This window comes from Podarcis cretensis (assembly GCF_951804945.1).
Source record: "Podarcis cretensis genome assembly, chromosome: 17".
Classification (NCBI taxonomy): domain Eukaryota; kingdom Metazoa; phylum Chordata; class Lepidosauria; order Squamata; family Lacertidae; genus Podarcis; species Podarcis cretensis.
In genome coordinates, this window is record NC_137187.1 from 12,595,569 (window position 1) to 12,615,256 (window position 19,688).

The 19,688-nt window shown below is 43.1% G+C and overlaps 1 protein-coding gene across 7 annotated transcripts in view; it reads right to left on the minus strand.

Moving 5' to 3' along the window:
• The window catches only part of PSD3 (pleckstrin and Sec7 domain containing 3), a 152,137-nt gene that overhangs the window by 17,008 nt on the left and 115,441 nt on the right, over window positions 1–19,688 (minus strand). For all 7 annotated transcript variants that reach the window (XM_079959225.1, XM_079959226.1, XM_079959227.1 and 4 more), the window contains 3 exons: window positions 11,379–11,422; window positions 4,723–4,916; window positions 3,522–3,592 (listed from right to left, as the gene is read on the minus strand). In XM_079959225.1, coding sequence (XP_079815351.1) covers window positions 3,522–3,592; window positions 4,723–4,916; window positions 11,379–11,422 — 309 coding nt within the window. The remainder of the gene's footprint in view (window positions 1–3,521; window positions 3,593–4,722; window positions 4,917–11,378; window positions 11,423–19,688) is intronic.

Genomic DNA, 19,688 nt, shown 5'->3' on the forward strand with positions numbered 1-19,688 from the left:
AATGGACATGACACCTCGGTTGGTTTTTTTACTGACATTGCTTCTGCTGTTAACAGACCTACAATTTTAGTAGTAAATGATTCCAATTCGCGTTTCACAATGAAGGTTGGAGGAGGAAAGTTTTTGACATCAACAGAAAAGATCAAGAAAAGAGATGGGGGTATGTCTGGCAATGAATAAAATCTTTCTGCTTAGGCAGAGGTGTTTACTCAGATATAAACCCCACTGTCTATTACAGGGCCTATTCCAAATAAGTGTACATAGGATTAGAGCCTTGGACTGCAATCCCATGGACTTGTTTTGCATACCCACCTGTGCTCATTTGGGAGAAAGGCGAAATATAAAGGTAACAATAACAGAACTTTCCTGCACTCTTTGTCATGAACAGGCCCCAGCCATTGAGAACCAAGACTGTTCTTATCTGCGCAACCACATTCTGCGTCATCTGTTAACCACACAAGTGATGGAACTTTATGCATTCTAATGTATATTGATATATTTGCTCCACTCCTGAACCCATGGGACACTTGTTGCTAAGTTGTTTAGGAACTTCAGGCAGTTTCAGCCTGCCCCAATCTATGCCACTTAATGCTTTCAGGAGAAAAATCTGGATGTTGCTAGTTCCAATAAGCAAGTTGCCAAAAAACAATAGACTCATTCCCTGCCTCACTAAGCTGTTCCAGATGCTTAGCCATAGTACGGTAAGCATTTCCTGAACTTGATTTTATGGTATTTGTACCAGTGCTTTGTGAGTCGCTGTCCTACAATGTTAGCTCTGACCAAAAAGCTGGCAGTTCCCAGAATTGTTCAAGCTTGCCCCTTACGTATCTTGTACCTTCAGCTTCATTGTAAAGAACCCTAGATGCCCCATCACACAATTTCTGTGTCTTGTTCCTCTTCACAGCTTACTTCTTCGATTTTCCATTATTCCCCACTGAGAAATTATATTTCAAAACAAGCCCTGTGGCATTAAACATGGCATTTGAAGGCTATGACTTTGCATGTTTGTTCTGTGGGTCGTGTAGATTCCTTTTCTCCACTTTGACCATGTTTCTTTTCTTTTCTGTTTCAGAAAAGGGAATCTCTCACATTCAGTGACTAAGCTTGTGGCCGATACAATCTTCAGGCTACAGAAGCAGAGATGAATCAAGGCATTTCTTTTTAAAAAAATACTGAGCGGGAAAGCAGAGGCATCCAGAGGTGAACTGGCTGAGTCAAGGTCATAAAGCAAGATGGTGGCAAAGTGATGTCTTTCTGAAGCTATCATGTTGAAAAAGGAGTTGAAGCTTGAGATGTTTGCTAGAAAAAAAAGTCCACAGTTGAAGCTGCTTTCATTCCTGTTAAGACTGCAAATTCTTTTCCTCTTAGGGCTCCTCTCACATTACCTTCATGTTGTGAGAGCCACTGTAGCATAAGCTACGTCAGAAGCCCTGGCCCTAATGGAAAGGTCCCATATTGCAGCTCCCCTTCCACAACCACGTTGTTCCAGTTACCAGGAGTTGCAGTGGCTCAGAGATTCTCACGTTACTCTCACAGAAGTGAGAAGAAACCACACTAAAGTGATCCCAGTGCCATGAAGTTAACGTGTCAACACGGTACCATTGTGGTGGATAGTGTGTCAGACAGGGAAACCTGAATTTAAGCTCCTTTCCAGTCTAGAAGTTCACTAGTTGGGCCTTGTATTATCAAAACTTACCTAAAGAACCTATCATAGAATCACAGAGTTGGAAGATATCCTGAGGATCATCCAGCCCAACCTCCTGTAATGCAGGAACATGCAGCTGTCCCTTACGGGGTTCGTACCTGCAACCTTGGCGTTATCAGCACTACGTTCTCTAACCAACTGAGCTATCCTTGGGTTCCTCCATTAATATCTGGGAAGGGTCATAGCTCGCTGGTAGAACACCTGCCTTACATGCAGAAGATCTCAAGTTCAATCTCCAGCATCTCCAGGTAGGCCTGAGAATATCTCCTGCCTGTGCAGCCTCTGCCAATCAATGTTGATAATACTGAGCTAGACAAACCAATTGTCTCACTCAGTATGGCAGGTTCCTGTGTTGCAAGCAATAATCCTTCAAAAATGTTCCTGTTATTGGCTCATTTTCCACGGCTGGGAACCCTCCCTTGAAGACGGACCACCATTTAAAAGAAAAATGTAAGCAATTTGCCCATCTGCACAACATTATCTTTTTTTAAAAAAAAACAAAACCCAAAGAGATCAAAGAGCAGTCGAGTGGCCATGACAAAAGTGTAGCAAACTCCGACACACTCGGTAATTTTTCAAAGCCGCACGTGCCTTTTCATTCATGTCCTTAAAGACCTCTCCTTCAAAAATTAATCCTGCAATTGCCTTGTCGGCTAAAATCCTCCATTTTTCAAATCAGTTTTTGAAAAATTGCTTTTGTAATGGCTGAATTTGGGATTAGCTAACACACACATATCAAAAAGAAAAGGAGCTCATCTCTCTGTCTTAGAATGAAATGCGGTTGCTGGGAAAGTTGGGATAAAAAAAAAAGAAACAAAGAAACCTGAGTACCATCTGTTCGTTTTTAATTGTAAACAGGGATAGGATTATCATCTATAATGGGAGAAAATGTTTCCTGTAACCTTCTATCTCTGCCTCAGTCTCCATAAATTTCCTTCAGATGTGAAAACATTTGGCACTTGCTAATTACATAGTGTCTATTTCATGACAAAACTTTGGTGTTCTGGGTATTTCAAGGAAACAAGCAAAGAAGAAACGTTTGTGACTTAACATGCATCACTCTTTTGAGTACCCTCTGCTTCCAGGTTTCACATGCAGTGCTGGGGAAAGAGGAAGAATTTCCCAAACTTGGGAAAGTTTAAGTATCTCTGGGGGAGTTGGGGAGACAATATGTGCTCCTTCATCTTCACACCTGACTTTACATAAGACCTTAATGCAGGGATAATAGTAACAATAACAATAACAACAATAATAATAAATTTTATTTATACCCTGCCCTTCCTGGCCAGAACCTGGCTCAGGGCGGCTAACACCAATAAAATCACAGTAAAAACATAATAGGGGAAAAAGAGAGCAGGGGGGAACCAATTTAAAATACAGGTTAAAATGCAATTTAAAACGCAGACTCGTTTTAGAGTAGCTGATATTGGGGAGCCTCTGGCCCTCCCAATTATTGTTAACTCCAACTCCCATCAGACCCAGCTAGCATGGCCAGTGGACAGGAGTGATGGGATTCATAGTCCAGCAACTTCTGGAGGGCCACAGGTTTCCCGCTCCTGCCCTAAAGTATGTGGAGATGAAGTACTCCGGCTTCTGCTCCTTTCCTTGAAACAGCCAAATGCAGCTCAGATACAGGGAGCATCTAAAGCACCTCAGAGAGGTGAAGTAATTGCAGACCATACTATCATTCACTTGGCTTGTGGGCACAGACCACACACACAAGCCAACGAAGGAAGAAGACAGGGTGAAACACCTCTCCTTTATTCTTAATCTAACAAGGAGTTCAAGGGAGTGTATTTGGCAGGGAACCTCTTACCTTTTGCAAATAAAGCACAGTTCCTTTAAGAACAGCATAAAAGGCTTTCCATCCCCTCTTCCCTCGTGGAGCTGTCAAAGTAGAACATGGACAAAAAAATATATATGCATAAGTAACCATTGGTAATCTAAATCAAGATCATGCTCTGTTCAGGATCTACCCCTTGTTTAATATGGGGGCAGGAACAGAAATAAGCAACAGTGCATATGTTTTGTTGTTGTTGGTAATAATAATAATAATAATAATAATAATAATAATAATAATAATAATAAAATTATTTATACCCTGCCCATCTGGATAGGTTTCCCCAGCCACTCTGCGTGGCTCCCAATTGAATATTAAAAACACAGCACAGCATTAAACATTAAAAACTTCCTTAAAGAGGGCTGCCCTCAGATGTCTTTTTAAAGTAGGATAGTTGCTTATTTCCTTGACATCTGATGGGAGTGTGTTCTACAGGGCAGGTGCCACTACCGAGAAGGCCCTTTGAATACATCCTTGGAAGAAACATTGTTGTTAAACAGCTACTTATTGATATACCAGCCCTATTTTCACTGAAGCCACTTCCTCCAAGACAGTGACAGAAAGCCCTTCAGTTTGGTGGAGGGTATGAAAATGGGTGCTTGATGTAGCCTGGGCTGGAATATGTGAGGGACTAGGGTTGAAGTAAGGAACCTAGGCCTAAGCAGGGGTAGCCGTCATCGGTATAGGAAGTGATCGGCCTCCCCTTCAAGAAAGCCCTGGTGAAGAAGGGAGAGGGGAAGGGAGTTTTCTTACAGCTTGTTGGGTGCATGAGAAAGAGCCAGGTGAGAAATGGAGAGCTCTGGTGAAACAGCAAAAATATTCAGTCAGAGCGGAAGGGGCTGGAACCCTACACTAACCCTCCCACCTCCTCCTTGTACAAGGCCTTGCTTACAGAATGCTCTGAGCATCTGGGGGCTCCCTCCTTGGTAAGCTTCACATAGATTTGTACAGTGTGAACATTCCTTCGGTTCTCCTTCCAGCTTGCAAGGTGCAAAGGCTGCTCTGAAACCCTGGACTCATCTGCCGGCACCCTTTACTTCCCTTCCCATGAGGCAATGGGGGCAAGTGAGTTGGACTGGGCAGCTGCACACATGTAGCTTTCCGGTCATTTCATCCCCTTCCCCCCCTTCTCCGTTGCAGCATGAAGAGAAAACAGTTCTCATTGAAATGCACTCACTCTTCTTCCCATCCATATCAGCATGGATTTTACGTGCCAGGAATCCAGTTTTGTATACAGCAGCATTGGGGTCATGAGGAATGTCCAGGAAAGGGTTACCAGAATTGCCTATGCGGTTGCCAGACTTCGACTGAGTTCCATTATCCTTCTCGTCGGTACCATCCGAGGGGGATTTTTTCTTTTCTTCATCATCTCTAAAGCAAATTTGGAAAAACAACAACACATACATACATACATAGTAAAGGTAAAGGGACCCCTGACCATTAGGTCCAGTCGTGGCCGACTCTGGGGTTGCGGCGCTCATCTCACTTTACTGGCCAAGGGAGCCGGCGTACAGCTTCCAGGTCACGTGGCCAGCATGACTAAGCCGTTTCTGGCAAACCAGAGCAGTGCACGGAAACGCGGTTTACCTTCCCGCTGGAGTGGTACCTATTTATCTACTTGCACTTTGACGTGCTTTTGAACTGCTAGGTTGGCAGGAGCAGGGACCGAGCAATGGGAGCTCACCCCATCACGGGGATTCGAACCGCCAACCTTCTGATCGGCAAGTCCTAGGCTCTGTGGTTTAACCCACAGCGCCACCTGCGTCCCTACATACATACATACACACACCTAAATTCAGTTGGCGAGCCCAATGCAATCTTTATCTTTTAAAAATCAGATTAAGGAGAGGAACACTTTTTTTATCACCTCAGCCTACCAAGTAAGTGGAAAGACACTTCTTTCATGTTAGGCGCTGTGGTCTAAAACGAACTGCAGTACTTCTAACATACACCTAATTTTAAACCTGCAAGAAATCTTATTAGTTTCAGCGGGGTGGCTCATATATTTATATTTAGAGATATGAATCAGAACCAAAACCTCTGCACCATTCCCCTGGTGCTGCATGTTTTAATTCGTTGGTATCAACATTTCTACCCCAAGAGAGCATTAACTATGTAAGACATGTAACTAGAGCCAGTGTGACGTAATGGTTAAGAGTGTTGGACTAGGACCTGGGAGAGCAGGGTTCGAATTCCCACTCAGCCATGGAACTCACTGCATGACCCTGGGCCAGTCACCATCTCCTAGCCTAACCTACTTCACAGGGTTGTAGTGAGGATGACATTGTAGTGAGGATGACCATGTACACCACCCTGAGATCTTTAGAAGATAAAGGTGGTATACTATCATCACCCTCATCATCACTGCTATATGCCACTGTTGTAAAAAAATTGCCAGATTTGGTGTTGTTAAGAAGATGTCTCTCGCTTGAGTGTAAAGATTATGAAGGAACGGAAGGTAGAATGTAGTTGTAAAGGCATATAGGATTCCAGGTTTTTTTTTAAAAAAGTATGAACTATGACATAACGTTTTTTTAAGTGGCAAAATGTCGGAATGCTAACCAGGGGCAGCAGCTCTCTGTGTACCATACATTTTTGACCAAGGACTTATTGCCTCGGTTTAATCCTGCAAATAATGACTGCAGCAAATAACTTCAAGATTCTGGTTTAAAGCACAGAACAAGAGCAGTTAGACAGAGAACGCCTCTTGTCCAACTGACTGTCAACAAGTTCTCCCCCTCTGTTTCATCAGCAATGCACTAGTTCATTTTGTTCCAATACTACTGGAGTGACATCAACTAAGGGGAGTGAGAGCTGTTATTTGATCTAAAATGTAAGAGCCATCTGCTGCACCCATAGAAGCACAGCACAGTGTTTCCCACAGGGCACAGGGCTCACTTTGGAGCACCAGTGGAGAGGCCACAGTCATTTGAATGAATGCTGCACTATACAGAGTCTGTCTAGCCCAATGTAGTTTGCTCCAGTTGACAGCAACTTACTAAGGTCAGAGAGAAAGAAAGGCCTTTCTCAGGCCTACAACCTGGACGCCTTCTTGGTAGGAGAGCCTGGATCTGGGATACGTTTGTTGTCACGGCTGTAGAAAAGCCATACATGTATTCTGTCTTTCTCTCTGTGCTGAAATCAGTCACAGCCCAGGTCTCAATTAACAGAACTGCTATCTAAACTATAAAATGCACCCTTTGAAGACATCTTTCCTGGTGGAAATTCTGTCATCTTAAGGAGTCTGACATAGATGGATGATAAATCAGTCCTCTGCAATATCTCCTTTGCTTCCTAACCGTTGAAGAAAAACACAGCAGCCGTCGCTTATTTCGAGTTTTATCAGCTAATGCTCATTTCCCCAAGCCCCTTGGCCCTAATCAAGAAAAGCAATTCTACCCTCTAAATGTTAAGATGTTTATAAATTACTCCAAACAGAACCAAGTAATTCCACAAGTGTCCTTGTCAAGTGTGGAGTACCTGTATAATGTCAGGAGTTCGGGTGGTGTAGACTGTACAGAATATGCTTGCTGATCAAAAAGGTTAGATAGCTGAGTTGGTTAGAGTGTGCTGTTGATAACGCCAAGGTTACAGGTTCAATCCCCAAAAGGGACAGCTACATATTCCTGCATTGCAGGGGGTTGGACTAGATGATCCTCAGGGTCCCTTTCAACTCATGATTCTATCAAAGTAAAAAGCTACCTCATTTAACTTTGCTCACTTGGCCATCTGCTTCAGCACTGTCTATTCTGACTGGTAGTGGCTCTTCAAAGAGGTCTTTCCTGTTAATCTAGTGCCAAGACCATGTTAGACAAAGATGCTGGAAGTATTTTTTATGCAAAGGATCTGCCCAACCACTGAGCTGCAGGGCACTCTCAAAACAAGATCTAGTCCTATAAGTTTGATTCTGTAGATTCTACATTTCCCAAGGGCCATCTAAATCTTGTGTTCCAGTGCTCCAGCCCCAAATAATTGTTTTCTGGCAGAGATTCTTCTCTGGCCCAGAATTCTTTGGCTCCAGAGCTGGAAAAGAATTTGGAATATGGAATTAAGGTCCTAATGCACTCACCTCTTCTTTGTGATGAACATTATGAACCTGCAAAGCCCATGTCGAAGCCTGAGAGGTATGAGTTTCACTGAGGTAGTAGGGGAGAGGCTTCCTCCCCATTACGGAGGGATGTGCCCAACAAGGGAGCTCTTGGCAAAGGAACTGCAATCTAAACTGCACTGTTCTAAAACGGTATAGTTAAAAGAACACAGAGTTCTACCCACCCTCTGTCATCCTCTGCTACACCCTGCCCCCCCCCCATCCTGGTCATTTACCTTTTCACTTCTCCACCTTCCCTGGTTATTCAGGGCAGAGTCTCCATGATGACACATGTGTTCTAAATTGGCTGGTTTCTACTCCATGATGCTATCACAAGCAAGATGGCCCTAGAAAACTGGGTACTCTTGTAAGTGCTACTGAGAGGGAAACGGCTTTCTCCATCAGTAGAGAAGAAGAAAGAGGAGCAGGGAGGTAAGTTCCTGTGGCCACTCTTAAGTACATGGATGAAGGTTAAATGAAGGACAGGGTAGTTCAGACAGTGGAGGCTGGCAGCTGATTTCAACAGTGATGAAACCACATGATGTCAAAAGCAGCAGCTGATATAAGTGAAGATCCTGAAGGACCACAGCTACTCCAATGATCTGCTTTTAGGTATCAATGTAACTGCACTTGCCCACATTCCCCTATCCCAAAAGTCATCCCTGCCTCTCATTCCCACCCTGCCTGCCCCCCTCCCCCATTTGCTTTAAATTGGATGCTCTTTGAAGTGAGGGCCTTGCCTATTTTTCCCCCTTTGTAACTGTACACTAATGGGACTGTATAAATAATAATACATAATAATAATTAACTTCCATTATCACCAGGAGCAATTTGATAGTGACTGCTACTGTCATGGGAGTGCAAAGGACTCAGTAATACTGAACGGGTAATTATGGCATCTTTCATCCCGCAAACCACCATCAGTGCAGGAAAAGAGCCTGCAGATGTTCCACTGCAGTTGGTGTAACTTGAAAGCTCTTAGAGCAGCAAAAGCTGCCTCCATAAAAGCAGCCTTCTTACCAGCATCAAAATGGGCACGGCTGCATTTAAACTGACATCCTCTGTTCTGCCATAGCCTTCACACAACAGCCACGATTCTCTCTCACTACAGAAAGCACCAGCATCATAAGGAAGTCAAGCAAGCAGGGATGACAGAGAGGAATGATTAAAGTGTCTTGGCAGACACTGGACTCCTCATGCTTGGCTTTGAATTCCAATTGTTAGCTTCCTGAAAGCAGCCGAAGTGGGGTACATTAGGCCTTCCGCAATTAATTATCTTTGATATCAGTTCGTTGTCAAGCTATCCATAGTTAATCAAGAGACAAACACGAGACAACAAGCCAACAGGAAGAAATCTGACCCGAGACGTGTTTTCTACTCAGCAAGTTCTGACACAATGTCCTGGAAGATAAAAGGCCGAAAACTAAGCACGTGTTTTAATCATGCTGCCACAGATTAACCGAGGATTTAATTTCTCTCTCTAAGATGAAGTTTCCGAGCCAAATAAAAATGTCCTCCACCCTTACAAGTGGCCTTTCATCGCTAACAACTCGTTTTGCTAGCCGGAGTAACAGCAGGCATGTGGATTTCATGATATAATAAGGGTTTGACAACCTGCGCTCTTGTTACAGCTTTGAGGACAGCTCATCCAGTGTTTTGTGGACCAGGGAGTTAAAGTCCAAATGCACAAATCAGCACATTTTCCTGATGTGCAATCTCCACTATTTCAAAAAATTCCCATAAAACACCATCAAAACAGCACATTTGTAAGGCAGAGTAGAAACTCTGAAACTGTGCCATGAGAAGAATTATCCATCAAGGACACATTTCCCATTGGAACAACAAAACTCAGTGCAGCAGAATTATCTCCCCCTCAACCAGTAACATGAGCAATTGCATAATCTCAAGGGAAGGAACAAAGGCACACTGCGATTCCTGGATACACATTAAACAACTTGGGACTAGGGTATCTAGTGGACTGCCTTCTCCTGTATGTTCTCTGCTGGGTCCCCTTGAGAGCACTCTATGCCCCAGAGGTGTGCTCATCTTGTACTAGAAACCAGGTTCTTGGTGTCATAGCTCCAGTTCTCTGCAATCGATCACAAGCCGAAATTAGGAGACACCTACTGTCATAATGTTTAGATGCCTATTAAAGACATTTTTCTTTAAGAAGGCTTTCTGAAATGACCCAGTCATTTGTGGCACAGTTGTATCTCTCAGTAAATTGTTTTCTTGCTTTTAGAAGTTGTGTGTTTGAATTTTATTTTGTTGTTTATCTCATGTGCCACTTCAATGGGCTCTATGTTATGAAGCAGTCTATAAATCTGTTAAATTGTTATGGCAACAAAAAGCAACAATAATTAAAAAGCATCTCCAGTGCTTGAGTACAAGTGACTAGACAAAGGGGAGGGCAGGAGTTGAGGAGGCAATAACCATCAAGCCACCCTGAGTGTATGTACAAGGCATTTGTTCTGAGAGATGAAAATTACATATACATTACAGGCAGGATTATTGTAATGAGCTAAATGAGGCTTACTTTGAAGACAGTTTGAAGACTTCACTTAGTGTAGTGTGAGGCTACTTAGATTACCAACTGGGACTGGGCGTTATGAACCATTTCCAGATTCAACTGAAAGTGGCAGTCTAAGAACATCAGAAATTGCCTAAAAGTCAGACCACTGCTCCATCTCACTCAGTGCTGACATCATCAACCAGCAGTGGGTCTCCAGAGTTTCAGACGTGTTTCCCAGTCCTACATGGATATGCCAGAGATGGAACCTGGGGTGTTTTGTATCCATGCTCTTACCACTGAGCCCTGCCATTCCCCAAAGTTTGAACCTATAAAGCCCATCGTGATTTAGGAGAGTGAGAACTTGAAGAACCACGTGTCTCCATATGCATCTAGCTATACATGAAGATCTTTGGAGCAGGGTCTCTTGCAAGTAACTTTGCTGAGTGAGGCAGGTGGCTACTGGGCGGAGCGGGCCTTCTCAGTGGTGGCTTTTATGATTCTGTAACTTTTAGTTTACTGGCGTTTTGTATTTACACTTTAATTGTTTTATTCTGGGAACAGTCCTGGAAATAAGACTGGAAGGTGACCATAAATAAATAAATTTTGTGTGTGTGTGTGTGTGTGTGTGTGTGTGTGTGTGTGAGAGAGAGAGAGAGAGAGAGAGAGAGAGAGAGAGAGAGAGGGAGAAGATAGCTCAGTTGGTTAGAGTGTGGTACTGATAATGCCAGGGTTGCAGGTTCAATCCCCGTATGGGACAGCTGCATATTTCTGCATTGCAGGGGTTTGGACTAGATAATCCTGTCTATCAAATGTCTGTTTTATAGTATTTAAGTGCTTCTCAAAACATACTTCAGTAATCCTTGCAACACTACTGTAAGGTATTGTCAGCATTATTATCCTTACATTGCAAATAGAAGGAAAGACTGAAGCTGAGAAGTGCTTGGTTTGGCTAAGGGCCACCTAATGAGTTCATGGCTTGGGCTGAATTTGAACCCGTGACCTTTCAAGTCCACTGCAGCTCGGTCTCTTAATTGGCATACAGTACTAGCTCTCCTGAATGAATAATGACTATACAGCAAATGAATGCAAGAGGACTTGGTGGGTTGCTCCCCTGGATTGCTGGGGTGGATTTCTGCAAGATCTAGAATCTGTTCCATATGCTGCCTGCATATCAAGCGGAATGCCATAACAGGCGTCATTTTTAAAACTCATTAATTCTTCACAATATACTTACACTGCCCACTCAAGCTTCTCGTTTTTGATTGAATTGTAGAGAGCCTGTAAAAGGAAAGGAAGAAGAAATTACTGGGTTCGTCTTGACCGCACACAGAAGATTGCTGATTTTTTTTATTTAGGAAAAAAAGACCTAAATGTCACAAGCAAGCTGCTTTTGATCATGAAATCACCCATATACGGCAAAATCAAGCACAAATGAAAATATTATTCAAGAGCAGGGTGGCACAAATGTGCTTGCCATTTTTTAATTCTGCTGAGAGCACTCGCTTTTTACCCAAGTCGAGAGAACAGCAGATGGTCTCTGTGACCTTGCACTGACTTTGGAGGTTCTCCAAAGTCACACTGAGATGTCACACTGACTTCCAAGGTCCTCAGAGTCATAGAGTGAAGGTCAAAGTCCCCACCAGCCCCTTGCCCAGTCTAGAACTGGGTAGGATGAGGGAGCTTATACTGGGCCCCAAAGCTCAGCATTAGATCACTGAGAAAACTTGCTCTCCCCTTTTGGAGGAAGAGAAGGGGTCAATGATGGACAGCAGAAATACCAAGCAATCAAAATTTGCTGTCCCTTCAGATCAAGGAATAATGAATAACTGTTGGTATATATGTGTATAGAATTTTGGGGTTCCATCCTGCAATTAAGAGAAATCAAAAGCAATGTCCTGAACAGTGATGCCACAGACCAAGATTAATGCTGGATTGTTTACAGAGTTAGGAAACCAGCAGTCCACATTTTCCTTCTAGGCATTCCTGGGGCTTTCCATTTGGAGCCACAACACACAGCCTGAGCTCAATCCATTTTTCTTTTTTTTTTTAAGCAACACATTTGACTTCTCCAGACACAGGTAAAGGGGCTCTTTAACCCTATGCCTCTCCCTAGCTGAACAGCAACAGAGGCCTTGGTAAGTCAACAAACAAGCCAATTAAGAAAGAGCAGCTGGTGTCCACTTAAGGCAAGATGTTCAACCACAGCCTCTTCTGCTGTTTTTGTTGAAGAAGAGCCCTTTGTCTGTGGCTTGTCTGTAGTTCATGCAGTTGTAAAGTAGCTAATGTTGTGCAAACAAAAAATAGCCCACATTATTTACCCTCATACCAGATTGTGATCTTCTACCAAGAAACACACACACAAATGAAAATCGAAACTGACGAATTCCATCAATACATTTCAAACATCTCTCAATTGACTGTCATCATCATCATCATCATCATCATCATCATCATCATCATTTCACATACTGCTGTTTATTGCTGTTTAAAGTGCAGGTGGTATAGTGCCCTGTGAAGATAGATGGGCAGTTTTACTTTACAGAATTCCGTTATATTATTAAACACCATGCCAATCCCATATGGTGAGGGTCAGTCCCTACTTTGTGGTGCCTATATCAAACAGTATACTAAAAAATAATAATATTAAATTACGATACCTTTAGTATCAAGCAATCACTTAACTCCAGCAAGAGAAACCTATAGTGTGACTGTTAAAGGTCTTGAATGTTAGTTTCAGTAAGAGATTGCATTTTAGGCCTCTTTGATATGCAGACAGGTTTTAAACGAACGCATGCACGCACGCACGCACGCACGCACACTTTATTAGTATTATTTAATGCCATCTGCACACTGTCCTGCAGCGAAAAGGATCAATAAGAATCTATACAAAAATCAAACAAGCACAATCAAGACCAACAATCAAAAGCAACAGATTAAAATAATTGAAAACTCAAAACTTTAAACAATCTTTATGAAAACAAACAGATCACACCGACTGATGCTGAAAAGGTAAGCGTCTTTGGAGACAGAATTCCATAAACAAGGCACCACCACTGCTTAGAGTTCCCAATCCACCATATTAAGTGCAAACATGTTTGATTGTGCTCAGAAATGCACCAGAAGCCAGTCCAGTTCTTTAAGCACTAGTCTAAATTTGTTCCCAACATCCAGTCTGGTCATTGCAGCTGTGTTCTGAGCTAACTACAGTTTCACATAGCATTTAAGGGTAGCCCCAAATATGATGCTTTAAACCACAGTCAATTTTAAATGTTACTATAGATTACCAGGGCCAGGCAATCTCTGGCCAGAACTGGCACGTCAGATTCAGCAGATGGAGGATGTTCTTCATCACAGAGGCTCTTGGGGTTGAGGTAGCAAAGCTTGATTCTAGGAGCCACCCCACCCCCAGCTTTGCTGCTTTAGGTCTTAGGGGGATTCATTCCTGTCCAGAACAGGATGAGCATCATTCTCCCAGTGGTTGCTCAAAGGCACAAATATCACTTCTAAGGTCGCTACCAGAAGAGGCCACTTTGAACAATACTGCTGATTTATTTTCACAAAAATAATGCAGCGGTTACACAGGTGGAATATACGCACATATAGAAAACGCTGTGAAAATGCTTTTTTAAAATAAAAAAAAAGTTTTGAAAAATACATTGAAATTTCCATAGCTCACTGTCACTATCTAGTGTCACATTTCTATACTGAACGTCTGTTGTTGTTTAGTCATTTAGTCATGTCCGACTCTTTGTGACCCCATGGACCAGAGCACGCCAGGCGCTCCTGTCTTCCACTGCCTCCCGCAGTTTGGTGAAACTCATGCTGGTAGCTTCAAGAACACTGTCCAACCATCTCATCCTCTGTCGTCCCCTTCTCCTTGTGCCCTCCATCTTTCCCAACATCAGGGTCTTTTCCAGGGAGTCTTCTCTTCTCATGAGGAACTTTACAACACACTTAAAACGTTTTATTTGTAGCTGTATAGCTGAGTCCACAATGTTGCGGTACTTTCTGCCATGTTTTTCCATCTCTTTTTATGCCTCAGAAAATCCAGTTTTCTTTTCTGGAAGTGGATTTCGTTGCACAAGAGTGCTGTTCAGTTGTTGCTATTTATCGCAATATATTCACTTGCTCTGTGGTGGGTGATTAAGGTGCATTTATTGTAAGGTTACCAGACGTCCCCGTTTCCCGGGGACAGTCCCCAGATTTACAAAATCCCCCTGACAAAATCCATCTATTTAGTAGGAAGCTGAAAAGTGCCCCCAGATTCACTGGGGAAAAAATCTGGTAACCTTAATTTATTGTGCAAAGGCTACCTACGGACATCTGCCCAAATGCGAGGCAGATCTGCACAAAAGGCAGGCACCCTGGAGGTGCCCAAAGACTCTGCTAGTCTGACCTCTTTGAAGGACCACAGCAATTGCCCATCTCAAACTCAGAACACTTCATAGTGTATAGGAAGAACCATAACAGAAATCCAAATAAGAAATCTGTGTCCATTTAGAGAGGGACATTCCAAAGACGATCACTCTACCTCAGTTCTTCACCCCTTAAACAAGCAACATATCTAATACAGTTGTACCTCGGGTTACAAACTTAATTCATTCCGGAGGTCCATTCTTAACCTGAGGTGCCACTTTAGCTAATGGGGTGTGACGCCGACGCCGCTACACGATTTCTGTTCTCATCCTGAGGTAAAGTTCTTAACCTGAGGTACTACTTCCGGGTTAGCGGAGTCTGTAACCCGAAGTGTTTGTAACCCGAGGTACCACTGTAATTTATTGAGATTAACAAGTGGGGTAAATGAAACCATTTGGAAGAAACAAAAACAAGCCTAAATGACTGCTAGAAATCAGTTATTGCTTTCCCCGTTTCCAGTGGCTGCTTTAGAGATGCATTTCTCTCACTTGGTAATCTTCCAGTGCCGAACGTATTAGTTTCTGTCTTATTCTTAATGGCAATTCAGCCCAGATCAATTGTTAGCCCAGTCTCCGAGTATGAGTTGGCATGAGCAAGCAATAGTCTATTGCGGAGGGCGGGATGTCCTTGATGAGAATGATTCCCAGCTGCCGGGCATCAATCACACCTTCACAACTCTGGTTTGGGGGGAAGTAGCCACACTATGGGAAGTCCCAGAGGCCTGCCAGGATGCCACAGATAATACACTAGTCCCTCGTTAAACTAATAATGTTCAACTTGCACATCACAAAAACAGACTGCCATCTCCGTGTCCAGAGGAGGGCAACCAAAATGGTCAAAGGCCTGGAAACGATGCCTTATGAGGAACGGCTAAGGGAGCTGGGCATGTTTAGCCTGGAGAAGAGGAGGTTAAGGGGTGATATGATAGCCATGTTCAAATATATAAAAGGATGTCACATAGAGGAGGGAGAAAGGTTGTTTTCTGCTGCTCCAGAGAAGCAGACACGGAGCAATGGTTCCAAACTACAAGAAAAAAGATTCCACCTAAACATTAGGAAGAACTTCTTGACAGTAAGAGCTGTTTGACAGTGGAATTTGCTGCCAAGGAGTGTGGTGGAGTCTCCTTCTTTGGAGGTCTTTAAGCAGAGGCTTGACAACCATATGTCAGGAGTGCTCTGATGGTGTTTCCTGCTTGGCAGGGGGTTGGACTCGATGGCCATTGTGGTCTATTCCAACTCTATGATTCTATGATTCTATGATTCTATGATCTCTTGACATACAATAGAAAGCAACCAGCTAAGGCTACCTAAAAACATGTCAATGCTAAGGTTTTGGACTCCCAGTACCCAAAAAAGAAAAATACCATCTGAAACAGGAATCATATATTATTATATAGTTTATCAAACATAAAATCAAATAAACATACAAGTGCAATATAGTACTATTAAGGTTGTCTTTAATAAATCATTCTTTCACCACTTCAGTCCATGTGGATTTTTTTTTAACCTGGATGAGTCTAAGCTACAGAGAAAGTTCAACTATTTCTTACCAGTAGGATCATTTTTATTTTTAAAGTTGGCCATGCTTCCTTGCCTTTAACAGCTTCCTGACAAGGTCCAGTGGATGAAGTTTTCTATGCCTTTATCCCTTTGCCAGGAAAAGCTTCCATTGCCAAAAATTCTGTATGTCAAGCAGCTGTCATAGGTCTAGGAACCTAGCTAGGAAAGAAAGTTGGCAGTCCCTTTCTGCCAGACCTTTCCCTCATTTTCTAGAGTAGGGGTGAGGGAACTTTTTTTTCCTATTCAAAGCCACAGCAGAATCAACACTATCTTTAATTGTGCTCTTCATTGTTAAATATTCTTAATTCTATTAAAATACCATAAATAAATACAAAAGTCTACAAAGATGATACTAAGGTGTTGCCGTGTTGGAGTGCCTCTCAGTAGAAGCCCAACCAGCCACTAGCAGGAGTTGGGGTTTATTTTGCTTTTTTTAAAAAAAGTGCTGGTACTCATATCTCCATAAAAGTGCCATGGGTACCCATATGAAATAGGCAGCAAATTAAGAGGCAATTGTGAGTACTGTCACACACACAAAAGCAGTGTTAGTCAATTGCCCTTCCCTCAGAAAAGATCAGCAGGGCTGGGGGTGGCATTGGGTGCCACTTCTGGAATATGTGCCCACAAGAATGATGCCTGCCAGCTGTTCTTTAAACATGCTCTTCCTAAGGAGGGGGGCATACAGTGGAAGATCTCCATTTGGGGGCCCTGAACTGTCATGGGGGCCTCTTCACAACCAGCAATGAGCTCTATGTAACCACTGTTTTCTTCTTCAATGGGGTTGTTCCATGATAGATCACCACCATTTATTTATTTTTTAAAAAGATAAACTACTACAGCTCAGATTTTGATTAAAATTGCTATACTGGATTATATCACATGTCAAAGTTACTGGAGTGAATAAAAATTTGGTATGCTTTATAGTTTTTGAGTTGTGTGTGTGTGTGTGTGAAAATTAGGGAATGTTCTAAGACATGCAAGATGCACTTTTTAAAGCACTGGGTATGTATTATAGTTTCTTTTGGGGCCCCTCGAGGATTAGGAGCCTTGAAACTTAAGCTTGATTAGTTTCATAGTAGTTCCACACCGGGGGCATATGTTATGTTTTCTGAAAATGCCTAGGTGCAAGATGAAATTTAGCAAGGGGACAAATGTTCCCCAACCTAGAGGAATGGAAGCATAAAAAGTATGGCAGAAATCTCCGAAACATGTAGACTGTATCACCTAGACATGGATTCTGTATTGAAGTAAACACCTCTATAAGATATCTATTGGAGTTTTGGATACGTAACGTCACTCAGGAGGCTATTCACTATGTATGTACAGTCATTTATGAATGCTGGGTTCTTAGCAACAAGTGCTGCCTGATTTGGCAAAAATGCTAATTTTTTGCTATTTCTTTGACACTACTTATTGCACTCAGCATGCCTCTCCTTTCTTTCAAGGACCTGGTGTCCACCCTCCCAGGCAATCTTCCTTCCAGATGAAAGCAGAGTCCAGTCCCAGACCTGATTTCAAGCATGATTTTAATCCCTCTAAAAGTTCTTGCATGCCTGAAACCGGAGTTACAGAATGTTCTAGAAAACACAGAAGGTTCTAGAAAGCACAATTTTAATTACAAACTGGGGGTTCAACCTATAAGCCAAAAGGCATTTAGTTTAGCTGATAGGGATAGGGCACAGAGGGAAGATTCTTTACACCTTCTCTTTACAAAAGAACCGTAACACACTGTTCCGTTTTATATAGCTCAGGAGCCAAGGCTGACTGGTTATGCTGACCATGCATAGCCAAAACAACAAACTGGGGTCAATCTCAGCCATCCCTGCAGGTACCAAGAATTGGGCTTGGGACCTCGTGTGTGTAAAGCAGACAGCTTTACCGAGCTATAGCTTTCCCCATACGAATGAAGAATTGTGCATTCGTGTTGTTGCATTGATTTGTTTTTCCCCCTGGATTGCATCCTTCTACTCCCTAACGTCAATCGTTATTTTCTTCAGTCTGTTTCTATTTCCTGGCTGCCAAAAAATCTTAACATCCCCTGAGGTTGCTTGTTTTTATAATATCTTATTCAGCATTTCTATAATATCCTATTCAGGTATTCCCACCAGGATGGCGAATGTATGTATGTCATATGACTTTCTTCATGCATTCAAAGGATGCAAGACAGAGCCAGAGGGTTGTGCCAGCTAACCCCACAATTGTGATGACAGTACATAGCAATCAACCCATCCTCCATTGTGCATTCAGACTTCCACATCTACCAGTTCTCTGGACCAAAGCTGGCATAACTCAATAACCTCCTGACATGTACTTTCAACATACTGGTGGTAGTGATGGGGGACATGTGAACCTTCCTAGAGTCAACTGCAGCCTCCCTGTGGTGTTCTGAAACTTTTACAGACAAGAACCCTCCATTTTTAAATCATGCAATACATTAGTGACATTTCCTGAAAGAAAATGAATAGATCATGAACCAATTTCCTTGTCGTCTTCACCATCCACCCCTTCCCACTACACCAGGGGATAGGTGAGGAACAGAATTCAACTACTCTTGGCTTGAGGAAACTTTGAGTCCACTCAGGGAGGGTGTGGGTGTCAGAGACTTCAAGGAACCTCTTGACTTTATTCTGGGATTTAGTCTAGCGAGCCACCGTGGATGGCATATGCTGTCACAGAATTCTGACAAAGTAGGGGGAAAGAGTGTACAACAATGGCTGCTGCAATCAGCAATCAGCATGAAGCCTTAGTATAAATACTAGGGGCCTGGCAGTCTGCCTTTGCCTTCTCAAAGCAATATTTGCTGCCTACAGACCCCAGGACGCCCCCCTCCCATCTAAGGTCAAGCCTCCAGCTCCACTTCCAGCAACTTAACTCTTGGACTCTTGGTCTAGAAAACACACCCACCTAGTCAAAATTTAGTTATGGCTGGCCCTGATGGGAGAATCTCCAGAAGGTTCCTATTCTGCAAAGGTAAAGGTACTCCTGACCATTAGGTCCAGTCGTGACCAACTCTGGGGTTGCAGCGCTCATCTTGCTTTATTGGCCGAGGGAGCTGGAGTTTGTCCGCAGACAGCTTCCGGGTCATGTGGCCAGCATGACTAAGCCGCTTCTGGCAAACCAGAGCAGTGCACAGAAATGGCGTTTACCTTCCCGCTGTGCTTTCGAACTGCTAGGTTGGCAGGAGCAGGGACCGAGCAACGGGAGCTCACCCTATTCTGTAGGGGTAGCCAATATGGTGCCCTCCAAATGTTGCTCTGCCAGCATGACCCAATGGTCAGGGATGATGGGAGTTGTAGTCCAACAACATCTGGGGTACCCCATGTTGGCCTTGTTGTGCTGGGTTACACCACTGTCTCTAGAAAGGACACTACTTTTTCTCTTTCCATGCTTGTTTTTCAGTAGTACAAGATCATGTTAGCACCAGTGCACCTCTGTTGGCACCTACTGATGTACTGTCAAATTCTCTCAGACATATACAAATATAATGCTTTTTAGCATATCAAGCTAGCCATCCCTATGATGTAAAAAGCAAGCAGCCCATTTCAAATGCCTGTAGCTGTTGCTCGGGA